The 12,604-nt window shown below is 39.7% G+C and overlaps 3 protein-coding genes across 4 annotated transcripts; all 3 read left to right on the forward strand.

Moving 5' to 3' along the window:
- Positions 1-855: 855 nt before the first annotated feature.
- Positions 856-3,754, forward strand: LOC141848552 (ruBisCO large subunit-binding protein subunit alpha). The gene is made up of 7 exons (XM_074736596.1): positions 856-1,125; positions 1,528-1,649; positions 1,744-1,951; positions 2,045-2,190; positions 2,285-2,591; positions 2,866-3,317; positions 3,392-3,754. Exons 1-7 carry the CDS (start codon positions 900-902, stop codon positions 3,680-3,682), a joined length of 1,752 nt encoding a protein of 583 aa, XP_074592697.1. The 5' UTR covers positions 856-899; the 3' UTR covers positions 3,683-3,754.
- LOC141848554 (thylakoid lumenal 15.0 kDa protein 2, chloroplastic) lies at positions 3,733-6,077 on the forward strand. Of its 2 annotated transcripts, XM_074736597.1 has the most exons (7): positions 3,733-4,150; positions 4,282-4,385; positions 4,536-4,626; positions 4,725-4,793; positions 5,205-5,314; positions 5,674-5,757; positions 5,868-6,077. In XM_074736597.1, exons 1-7 carry the CDS (start codon positions 3,733-3,735, stop codon positions 5,985-5,987), a joined length of 996 nt encoding a protein of 331 aa, XP_074592698.1. In that variant the 3' UTR covers positions 5,988-6,077. The 2 variants fall into 2 exon arrangements, with proteins under 2 accessions (XP_074592698.1, XP_074592699.1); XM_074736598.1 differs by having other exon boundaries at positions 5,674-6,077.
- Positions 6,078-7,347: 1,270 nt separating this feature from the next.
- On the forward strand, positions 7,348-11,475 carry LOC141811844 (uncharacterized). The gene is made up of 6 exons (XM_074699908.1): positions 7,348-7,635; positions 8,351-8,448; positions 9,968-10,039; positions 10,459-10,583; positions 10,759-10,831; positions 11,292-11,475. Exons 1-6 carry the CDS (start codon positions 7,389-7,391, stop codon positions 11,394-11,396), a joined length of 720 nt encoding a protein of 239 aa, XP_074556009.1. The 5' UTR covers positions 7,348-7,388; the 3' UTR covers positions 11,397-11,475.
- Positions 11,476-12,604: the final 1,129 nt, after the last annotated feature.

The raw sequence follows: 12,604 nt of genomic DNA on the forward strand, positions 1-12,604 counted from the left end.
GTTTGATGAACACAGCTAAGTAAACTGGCCCGACACGCCGGCGGAGTTTGACTTTGACTTTCTGATTCGTTTCGGCTGCCGAACCCCGGAATCGATCGGCTTAAGACAAAGATATGTATCATTAAATGAGTCTGTGAGTTTCAGATTTTGACTTCTTGTTTCCTCCGTTGACTGGGATCATTCGACGGGGGATATGTTGATTGGTTCTTCTTTGTTTCCTTCGAAGTAAACGCACACTTAAAATTAGCCCAACGATTCATTTGGGCTTTAATTGGGCCGAGTTTCATTGTTCCTGAAGCTTCCAGATTCTCCGCCCATCTCTTCGTTCGTCATATAGAAACCTTCTCTTTCTTTAACCCACTGCCCGCTGCCCGCTGCCCGCTGCCCGCTGCCCTACCCATCGTTCGTCATATCGAAACCTTCTACCCGCTACCGCTGTCCATCAAAGTAAATGATTAGCCCAAGGATTCATTTGGGCTTTAACTGGGCCGAGTATCATTGTTCCTGAAGCTTTAGATTCTCCGCCCATCTCTTCGTTCGTCCTATCAAAACCTTCTCTTTCCTAAATCCGCTGCCCGCTGCCCGCTGCCCGCTGCCCGCCGCCCGCCGCCCGCTGCCCGCCGCCCGCCGCCCGCTGCCCTACCCTTTGTTTGTCATATCGAAACCTTCTACCCGCTACCCGCTGTCCATCAAAGTAAATGATTAGCCCAACGATTAATTTGGGCTTTAACTGGGCCGAGTATCATTGTTCCTGAAGCTTCTAGATTCTCCGCCCATCTCTTCGTTCGTCATATCGAAACCTTCTCTTTCTTAAACCCGCTACCCGCTGCCCTTACCTTATCCCTTCGGTCTCATCACGCTCGCTGCTGCACTGTTCTTCTTCCTCTTCTCTCTCTCCGATGGCCTCAGCCAACGCTGTCTCCACCGCGTCGATCTTCGGCTCCTCGCCGCGCCAAGAGTGTCTGAGGAGGAGAGGGGCCTATAGACAAGGGCCCGATGCCCGCCGGAAGCTCGTCGTTCGGGCCATGGCGAAGGACATCGCCTTTGATCAGAGCTCCAGGTCGTCTCTCCAGGCCGGCGTCGAGAAGCTAGCCAATGCCGTCGGTGTTACTCTCGGGCCTAGAGGTATTCTTTTTACGAGTGACTCCTTTCGATCCTTTGCTAGATGTATCTTTGAGTATTCTGTGCGTTTGTAGTTGCTGTTCATTGATTTTTGGATTAAAAAATGTCGGATCTATGTTGGCTCTACGAGAAGAAAATTGGGTATAATTCTAACTAATGATATAGGAAGAGAAGTCTAAAGGATATAGAAGATCAAAGGATCTCTAACATAGACTCCCTGTTGATCGATTCTAAGGTTTTTTTATGTGGCAGAAATATTAACATTCTAACCCTAGATCAACATCGTTACCCGCACAAGCCTTTTGTTTCCACTCATTATATGCTTGAATTTATTGTTTATTTTGATGTATACTCTCGTGATCGAAGCTAATGCCAGCCTAATATGTTTAAACATATGAACCTCAGGGAGAAATGTTGTGTTAGATGAGTATGGAGTTCCAAACGTGGTCAATGATGGCGTAACTATTGCCCGGGCCATTGAGCTTGCAGATCCAATGGAAAATGCAGGTGCAGCTTTGATTCGCGAGGTACGCAGTTCGTAACCAACACTCCAGAACCTAAATCAGTTGTTTACTCTGTACAAGGGTGAGTCATTCAGTGTTATTAATCTTTGAAATAAAGGTTGCTAGTAAGACAAATGACTCGGCTGGGGATGGCACCACAACTGCATCAGTTCTTGCACGAGAAATCATCAAGTTAGGTTTATTGAGTGTTACCTCTGGTGCAAATCCTGTGTCCATCAAGAAGGGAATTGAAAAGACTGTCAATGAGCTAGTTGAAGAACTTGAGAAGAAAGCCCGACCTGTCAAGGGACGTGCTGATATCAAAGGTAGAATGTGTTCAGTTCACAAACCATGTAACTTGCTGAACTCTTGAAAGATTTTTAATATATTTGTTGAATACATGGTCTCTGCTGCTGCAGCTGTTGCAACAATCTCAGCTGGTAATGATGAGTTCATAGGAACTCTGATTGCTGATGCAATTGATAAAGTTGGTCCAGATGGTGTGCTATCTATTGAGTCTTCATCCTCATTTGAAACTACTGTCGAAGTTGAAGAAGGGATGGAGGTTAGACTAAATTGAATTTACTTGTGTTTTAGTTGCTCTAACCTACAATCTCGAGCAGTTTCTGAAGACTTCACTGCCTTTTTGGATCGTGCAGATTGACCGAGGCTATATCTCTCCGCAGTTCGTCACAAATCCTGAGAAACTACTCGTTGAGTTCGAAAATGCAAAAGTTCTTGTGACTGATCAAAAGATTTCGACAATAAAGGATATCGTTCCTTTGTTGGAAAAGACCACTCAAATGAGAGCTCCTCTTCTCATTATCGCAGAGGATGTCACCGGTGAGGCCCTAGCAACCCTAGTTGTGAATAAGCTTCGAGGTATTCTGAACGTTGCTGCAATCAAAGCTCCTGGATTCGGTGAAAGAAGAAAGGCTCTTCTTCAAGATATTGCCATTGTTACAGGTACTTCATTGCTTATTATAAAGTTGCACAAGCTGAACTAACACATATTATCCATTGTATGAATGCCATTCTGATCTTAACTACAGGTCCATTGCCTACACAAATTTATTTAATAACTTGATTTTGTTCTTCCAGATAGTTTCATATAAGCTGACCAAATCGACTTATTTGAGTAACTCTCATTGTTTAATACACTGTTTATTGATTCTTGCTGGTGGTTAAAATTGCAATAAATTATAGCTTAAAGTGGTTCGTTTTCACATTTTCTATGTAGGAGCTGAATACCAAGCGAAAGATCTTGGCTTGTTGATCGAAAATGTATCCGTCGAACAACTTGGTACAGCAAGGAAGATCACAATCGCTCAGACCTCCACTACTTTGATTGCTGAGGCAGCATCCAAGGATGAACTCCAGGCTAGAATTGCCCAATTAAAGAAAGAACTTGCAGAGGCCGACTTAATTTATGATACTATGAAGCTAGCTGAGAGAATTGCCAAACTTTCCGGCGGTGTAGCAGTTGTGAAGGTAGGCGCTGCGACTGAGACAGAGCTCGAAGACCGCAAACTGAGAGTAGAGGATGCCAAAAATGCCACATTTGCTGCCATAGAGGAGGGAATCGTTCCTGGTGGAGGCGCTGCCCTGGTTCACCTCTCCACTCTCGTGCCGGCCATCAAAGACAAGATCGAAGATGCAGATGAGCGCATCGGAGCTGACATTATTCAAAAGGTGACCAAACAAAATTGCATCAATGATTTCGCTTCGAATTGCAACTCCGTTGCCTGACCTATACGATTGAACAGGCGCTGGTAGCTCCGGCAGCTTTGATCGCCCACAACGCAGGCGTGGAAGGAGAGGTGGTGGTCGAGAAAATCAAGGACAGGGAATGGGAGATCGGTTACAATGCCATGACTGACAAGTATGAAAACTTGGTGGAAGCTGGAGTTATCGACCCGGCCAAGGTCACAAGATGCGGCCTGCAAAATGCTGCGTCGGTCGCCGGAATGGTGTTGACGACGCAGGCGATCGTGGTGGACAAGCCGAAGCCGAAAGCTCCTGTCGCTGAGCCAGCTGAAGGAAGCCTCATGGTTTAAGCATTCTAATGTGGGAACGTTTTGAACGATTCTATTGTTTAAGATTCTGAATGGATCAGTTATGTTTGCAAATTCAAGCTCATCAGCTATTGATAATCGATGATAGAAGAACAAACAAACGAACAAACAAAAAAGAAAGAAGTGGACAGAAAATCGACAGATTGGTTCAGTGTTCTCATCTACGTGTTCAATTTAATCACCTCAAAAATCTAAAATTTTCGGAAATTTCCGGCCAAGAAAAGAGAAACTTTGCAGTTAGTAAAACTTGGGGACGGATGATTTCGACTTCAAAAGGGATCATGGTCGCTCTTCTTCCTTCGCCTCTTCCTCATCCTCTTCCCAGCGCCGTCAAGCTGCAGCGAAGCAGAGCCGCCCTTCCAGATCTAAACAAATGGGGAGCACGCCTTTACTCCAAATCCCTCAACCTCGCCTTCACCGGCGCGCTCGCTCTCGGATTTGCCCTAGGCGGTAACCTCTCCCCATTTCTCCTCTGGATTCCTCCGTTTCTCCATTTTTTTTAGGAGGAATTTCCATCGCTGCAAGTAGCGCTAACCATTTCATAGGGGAAAGATCACTCACCGATTGTTCGGTGTGTGCAGGAGTTGGGATTGCCGATGCCAAAGTTGGAGTTAACAGGCCTGAGATGCTTCCGAAGGAGTTCAGTCCAGTCATCGATGTTGCTGGGTTTCTCTCTGCAAGCCAGGTATAGTTTTCTTGTCGTTGATTGATGTTGCAGAATGAATTCGACCTTCAGAATACCATACTCCTGATCTCCTTGAGGAAGAGCTTCGATTTGTTACACAACTTCAGACACTAAGAACTAAATTCTTTTAATTTGTTTCTTCTTTCATAGGAAAGACAGCTTTGTCAAGAAATAGCTGATCTGGAGAAGGACACAGGTGTTAAGCTAAGAATTCTTGCACAGAATTATCCTGAAACACCAGGTGTGAATTTTAGACATGTTATACACTACAACTCTTCAGAACATGTAAAACATCTGGCCTCATACATTTTGCCTGTTATTATTTTTCTTTTTTGGCAGGAGCAGCTGTTAAGGAATTCTGGAAAGTTGATGATCAAACTATTGTATTTGTTGCTGATCCAACTTTTGGTAAGCATGAACTATTTATTCATGGATCCACAGTGAATATGATATGCCTTACTGGTTACTCAGGTGTAAAGGAATTTGCTACATTGAAAAACTTTTCTTTGAATAATGATTGATTCAAAACAGGTTCTAATTATTGTTTTTTTCCCCTCCTGTGATCAAAACTTAAAGATTGCTCTCTCAAGTGAAGGAAAAGTACATTGGCTTGAATGAAAGAACTCCTTTATCTCTTTTGCCTTATAACTAACATGATTTGCACCGACTTTACAATCCTCTTTTGATCCGCTTTTTGTATGTTCAAAGTTTCCCTAAGATTTTGGAATTGGACTTGATTATGCCAATCATATACTTCTACATAAACTGCATTAAACATTTCCATGTTCTTCATTGTTTCCTGTGTATGGTCATTGGCAGGAAACATGTTGCACTTTAATGTTGGAGCTTCAGTTGATCTGGACGTGCCTCGAAGCTTTTGGAGTCGCGTGGCTGGGAAGTATGGCAACATGTTCTATTGGAAAGAAAAAGTAAGCTGCAAAACCAGTTGCTCTCAAAATCTCCCTTTACATCCATAAAAACATACCTTATTTTCAGCGCATTGGTTTCTTTGTGAAACTTCAATCTATTTTTCATTCTTCAAGTTCTTACAATATTTTCTCAATATCAGACAGAAACCTCTTTGATGGAATACAAAGTGGGTAGGATTTAGAAGTTCCCTCAAGTTCTTCAAGTTTTACCAAAGTAGATGTGAAATGATCATTCAATCTTTAGTAACTCTCACTGGATAATAGTTAGAATCCTGTTCTAGCAAATGTTTTACTTGTGAAAAAAGTGCAATGGGTTGGTAACATAGTTGAAGCTTCCTATTTCTTATTTGGTCTGCCAGGGGGAAGATGCATCTATAGAAGCTGCAGTAGTGGCTATTTCGAGTTGCCTCAGAGAACCAACAGGAGCCAACAACTGCTTGGAGGTAAACTGAAGCTTTCTTCGTAGAAGTTACGAAGGCGAAATCGCACCATTATTCCTTGGAGATCGACTGAGCCCGACCGTCAATGACAAAGGAATTCTTCTTCTCTTCAGTTTGTGTTTGTCTTCCTGCTGCTGACCAGACAAGCCATGAACTTGTCCACCATCTCTGAGCATGTTTTCAATGGAACCATGCTTGCTAAATGTAAACGAAGGAGATTGCAATCAGAATGATCTTTGATGGATCATGTGTTTCGAAAAAAAACTTCCTGTTGAAAGTTATTTCTGTTAGTTTAGCAAAATGCTCTAGAACAAAACATGTTTATGCTGTGACTCTTCTCGTCAGTTAACATCTAAATTGTTCAATAATTGGCATTGTAAAATAAAGCATGATCTAAAGATAAAAAGTGAAATAAAATAAATTAAACACAATTTAAAATTACTCCAAGAAGCGTGTTGGAAGTTTTAAATAACAAGTTTTGAAGTAGCAAATTATTAATATTTGCAATCGATTACAAACAAATTCAATTTAAAGTTAAGAAGGGATAAATTATATTATTTTTTTGGGATAGAGTGAATTAAAGAGGAAAAGGGGAGTGCTCATGAATGTTAGAATTTCTTATACTTTGATTTGAGATATAAGGAAGGAGAAAGGGAACTCAAAAATATTTTATTTCAATTTTATCTTTATTTTAAAATATTAATTCTTAAATTAACTCATCTATTTAGATATCTCGTCTTTGCATCGTTACTCGTCACACAATGCGTGTCGTCACTGTTCATTATCCAACCGTTCGTATTTCACTATGTCTGTGTGGGTGTCGGTCCTCACCGTAAATCTTTTCGAGGACAAAACTCAAAGGACAGAGACAGATAACATTAATCTTCTTCTCCTCCTCCTTTAATGACAGAGAATTATCCTAAGAGCATGTGTTGTCTATTTTAAGACTTTCTATATCCCAACTTTTACCTGCAATATTGATAGAATTTTACAGTTTTTCATTCATCATTTACATACATTATCTTTTTAAGAAGTAAAAGTATTTTTGTAATTTTATATATTTAATCTTCATTTTTCTTCTTCTCAAATAAAATAATTTAATGAACATTTTATCTCTTTCAAATAAAATGAATATAAATATTTTATTTTCTCTCTCTTTTTTCTTCTTTCCTCTTCCTTTTCTATGAATGAAACTTCTCTCACCCTATCCAAATCTTCTTATTCACATCATAGATAAATTATATTATTCGTATCATATGTTTTAGGTTATTAATTAGTATGATTAGTATTTAATGTGTTTTAGTTGTTAACAATTAACATTCTAAGGGCATCTACAACGCTAGTTAAAAGAACATTAATAACCCTTTCTTAATCTCTCTCCATATGACATAGAATAGTGGAGGAGTTCACATGAAAATATTTAATATTTTGAACGTGACAAAGGTATATTTCATATATATATTTTTTATTTTTTTTAGATGTTATAAACAAGGAGTTGCAGATGCTCTAATGAGGTTTGCACACACGAGCCAATACGCTCACGTGGTTTCGGTTTTTCCACGCTCCAGTTCGCTTCGCTCCCTATGGCTTCGCTTTTATCTTCGATCTTCCTCCGCTTACCTCCAAAACTAGACATGGCGATGGTGGCGACGGTTCCTGCTTACCACAGGCACGCCATCTCTAGCGTTGTCATCCATGGGAGCTCTGCTTTACCTTCTTTCTCCGCGGCCAAGATAGAGAGGAAGAGGAGAGGAAGATTGAGGGCGGTGGGAGAGCAATGTGAGGAGGCAGCTGAATCGAGAGCCAAGGGAAGAAGTGGGGAGATTCTGTTGTGTTCCATTGCTCCCTATCCTCTTCTCCTCGCGTCTGCGCTTCCTGGAGGTATCTAGTTTGCCCCCTTTTTTTAGCAGTTTGATCACCACGTTGCTTTCCTGGGGTTTCTTTCCCCGAAGACCTGAAAATTGAAAGTGTTAAAGAAATAAGAGGATTTCAATCTCTGTCTTAACAAAGATTAGCCTTTTATTTTTTATTTTTAAAGGAAAATTATTTGAGCGACCTAAGTTGTTCGCTCAGCTCATCGCTAACTATGAATTAGCCAGATTACACGACTTGAATGAGTGCGTAGGCAATGAGAAAGATCTGCAGGACTCAAAATTACAAAAAAAAAAAGGACAGACTCTGATCTATCCATAGTTTACACTCCATAGCTTTTTATGCTACAACTATGTCATGTGTTTCACATAGTAACTGGACAGACTCTGATCTTTTTGTGAATCTATGGAAGTAGAGTATACTTTAGGATTACAATTTACAAAAAAGTAACTGTGTTAATTGGTAAAGAAGTCAAATTTAAACTGTTTGATAGATATTTAGTAATAAAAAATTCCATCAAAATATTAGTTTGTTGATTGAGTGTGATTTTTTTCCCTGTACATGTCTGACTAAATTATTCTGCAAAAACGTGATATTTATTTTGTGAAACCTTTTGTACGTACGTTCATGTGGTAATGTTCTTTCCTCAGTTCTCTGTTTTTGACTTTCTGTTTTGATCCTGTAATAATATCAAAGCATTTCTATATGATAACATCAAAAACAGCTGCGGCAGTAAGATCTATCTTTGAGCCATTTGTTGAACTAGTGAAGACATGGAACCTTCCTGAATGGCTTGTCCACTGGGGTCATCCAGGAAATATGGTTAGTCTTTTACACTATCTTTATGGAATGTGGCATTTCTTCTGTTTTGGATCTCATAATAAACATGATTACTACCTTTATTTTTTTTCTATGCTTGATGAAAGTAAATGTAAAATTTCCTTCTTTTGAAAGTGCCAACTAACTCAGTTGGTAAAATAATGATTTTGGAAATTGCTGCCGAGGTCTTGGCTTCGAATCACACCTTCACCATTTAGGTGGGTGTCTCATTTGCTTTCTCTTAGTCTTAGCATGAGGGAAAAAAGGGATAAAAAGGTCCATCTGAACTATTTACTGGTGCAATTGTGAATGATTTCATATCTTGTTAATACAATAGCATAAATTAGGTAACCACTCCCTCCTAGCTGATGACTAGATAAGAAACTATTTAAGGTTACAATTGTAAATAACTCCATATCTTGTTATTGAAACAGATTAAACAAGGAAATGAAAATGCAACATTGAAACATATATGATTCTACAGCTATTTTTTTTCCTCCTTACTCCTAGCATAACAATGTAGTGTACATATATGCGCTGTAAATATTCACATATTTTATATTATAGTGGTTGGTGGAAATTTCGTCACAATTGCTCAAAAAATGTGGAGTATTAGGTATTTACAACTATAGGTTTCTATGAGTTGCCAGACAAACAGAGATGTGGAAATTTCAGTGGGCCAAAGATCCCTACTGGCATTGAACAAAAATAAGTTAATTACATCGACATCCATAGATGTGTTTAGATGGATTTTATAAGAACTTTTATGAAGAGTTATGCTGGAGCTAGAAAGCCAGAGATGCTAAACATTTTAGGTTAATTAGCACGGGAAAAATAGCCAGTTCAATTGAGATACAAAGTCTGAAGTTTCTATTTCCCTGTTCCAATCTGACGGAACTGTCAACTCCATTAAACAGCCAATGGAAAACTTTGTGACTGTAATTATCATCTTAATTTTATTTCTTGGTACAAAATGATGCTCTTAATTTGCTTAGAGATTCTTAAATGATTGTGGAACTAGTTTTACACTCTTCTCACTGATTGAATTTTAAATCATCAATCCTACAATTGCTCAAGGAAGGTGATAAATAAGAGGAATATTTTCATGTTCATTCAACTAAAAATGCATTATATGATATCCAAAATTTGAACTCCACATTTCTAATTCATTGAAATTGAAAGAGTAGTCCATATTATTTTTCAATAACAGAGACTAATATATTTTCTCTCCTAATATTATTACTGCAAAATATCATAGTGAAGCCGTAGATGTGCTTAGGCAGTTAGATGATCAAAGGGGGTGAATACAGTATCCAAATAATCTTTTTCCGTATCTTGTTTCTTGTTGTTTTTGTAATCATACAAAATTTCCTACTTGCTTTGTATTCCAGTCACTGTGTTGAGACTTCTGAATCTAGTTATGGAGTATGATATTTGGAAGACTTTTAGATATTAAAGCCCTACTTTGTACAGATTGTATTATCAGTTTAACAGTTTCTACTTTTTACTTGTAATTCTGCAGGCAGTTGTTCTTTTTGCAATGGGCGGTTATGGAACCTATCTTGGATTTAGAATCAGATTATCAAAAGATGCAGTGAGTTATCCTATTATCATCTGAGTGATATTGTAAAGTATTAATATTTTCATGAAACTTATTTTAAACAGGAACCCTATGTTTAATGTTTGCTAGCTCATTATTGATTTTTTTTTCATGTTAATCTATATAAGACACTGTTTTAGTTGACCAATGTGCATATCGTCTGAAGTTTTACATTAATGTACTGTGTAGTAGCTGAAGAGCAAGATGGATTCAGTATATTATTAATGGCTTTTGGTAGAACATATAGATCAATCAAGATGGAAGATCCGATCAAATCAGTAGCTGTGTTTAACTGATTCATTTAACTACTACTCGAAAACCAATTTAAAATTTTACATTGATAAATTATAGCTTTTGGAATATATCTGGTATTATTACTGAACCCTTTTCACTTATCAACTTAATTGTCAAAGGAGGAAAAGGCCAAGGCCAAGGACCTGCATCCAAAGCTCCTAGGAGGCATGTTTTTCTTCTTTGCTCTTGGTGCTACTGGTGGAATAACAGCTTTATTGACTTCTAATAAACCAATTTTTGAGAGGTAACTCTTGTAACTTCTCAGTCACCTTAGTAAAGATTCTAGATTATGATGTTAGCGAATTATTTGGCCTTCTTTCTTCATTTGTTGCTCATAACATTGATCTAGTATATATTGGATAAAAGAGTTAGTCTTAGTTGGTATTGCTGACTGTTTTTCTTTGTGTGTGTGTGCCCAGCCCTCATGCTGTTAGTGGATTTCTCGGTCTGGCACTCTTGACAGTTCAGTCTCTATTGCCAACCTTATTTGAGGTAGACTCGACTTCATCATTGTGAACCAACTTGATTCTTGCCAGTAACCAACTCAAAGTCCAGATATAAGATATATCTTTCCTTGGCTAGTCTGTTTGATAGCATGTTTATTTATTCTTAGCTGAAAATATCTTCAAATTTGCTTACTGTTATGGTTGAAAATAATTCTGATACTTGGATCAATTCACAATTTCACACAATAAATGATCATAATCATCCCAAAGCAGCCTACCCATTTTAGTCGGGTCCATTCTGATAAAATGTCTCAGAAAATGCTGACAGTGATCATTGATGTCCTCATCATTTATCCCTGAACAAGTTTAAAGTGGATGTCTAAACTACTCAATTATTGTTCAATCTGATAAATAGACAGTAGAGATACACATCATAAGGAATATATTCTTACAAAACCCAACTATGAGCTCCAACTCATGTCTTTTTATTTTTTATTTGGACACAGGAGAGTCCAGGCATGAGGACAGTACATGGGCTACTTGGTAGCAGTATCATGACACTTTTTCTCCTCCATGCAGCATTAGGGCTTCAACTTGGCCTCAGCTTTTAGAACTATGGTAGTGCTGAGCAATGCATGTCTTTATTTGTATTGGTACTAACTATTTCAGTAAGAGAGCATATTCGATTAATGTTCTTGTACTCAAAAGTGTAGTGTTTTGTTTGAAACTACGTAAGGATCATAATATAATTTAAAAAAAAAAATCTTGAAACAGGAAAGGTCTGATCATTTCAGTAACTCATTACTCTTGTTTGTTCCTGAGAACAGTCTGAATTATTTGAAGTGTGAGTTGTCTCTCTCATTAGGACATGCTGTTCTCTCTTTAGCAAATCATAGACACCTCCAACTGTGACTTCTGCTTTGTCACTTTAACCATTACTGTAATCATTTACGCCCAGTTTACTTGGATGCGGAAAGAGAAACTGAGGAAAGTTTTCCTCTGCATATGCATCCACCGTTTACTTTTTGGAATTTTTGCTGAAGCAGAATTAAAGTTAATCCATCTGTTGATGGAGACAAGTGAAAATCGCTCCCCTCCAAATCGGGCGGAACGCAAAGATGGAAAAATTAAAACACTAGTGCTCTCTTCCCTGCTCTCTCTTCGTCCTGCTCCTCTCCTGCGCCCCCGATGCCCCCATCAGCTCACAAGTCCGGGCGGTGGAGTTGATCGGTCGGCAGGCGAGGATGGAGTCTGACCTCCGCTGATGCGGACGAGGAGGCCGCGGCGGTGGCGTTGATCGGACGGCGGACGAGGAGGCCGCGGCGGCGAGCAGGGCGTTCGCAGCGGAGATGGCGGTCGCGCCCTTCGGCGGACGAGGAGGCCGCGGCATGCGAGCAGGGCGTTCGCAGCGGAGATGGCGGCCTCGCCCTTCGCCGAGGCGCCGGCGAGCAGGGAAGAAGGTCTGCAGGCGAGGAGCTCCGAGTGTGATGTGGACGAGGAGGTCGCGGAGATGGCGGTCGCGCCCTTCGGTGGACGAGGAGGCCGCGGCGGCGAGCATGGCGTTCGCAGCAGAGATGGCGGCTGCGCCCTTCGGCCTCGCCCTTCGCCGAGGCGCCGGCGAGCAGGGAAGAAGGGGTGGCCGGGTGGGGCAAAAGAGAAATCGAGGCAATGGGGATAGGGTATTTTGGTAAATAAATAAATTAATTTTTTTATTTATATAAATTAATAATTTTAAATATAAGAGATTTATTCATCCTCCTTGTATATAACAAATTAACAATTAAGAAAAGATTCTGTTCCCTTTTTAGGGAACAATTAA

Source organism: Curcuma longa, chromosome 17, assembly GCF_044706935.1.
Source record: "Curcuma longa cultivar G26 ecotype Majalengka, Jawa Barat chromosome 17, ITB_CL_G26_1.1, whole genome shotgun sequence".
In the NCBI taxonomy this organism is placed as follows: Eukaryota; Viridiplantae; Streptophyta; class Magnoliopsida; order Zingiberales; family Zingiberaceae; genus Curcuma; species Curcuma longa.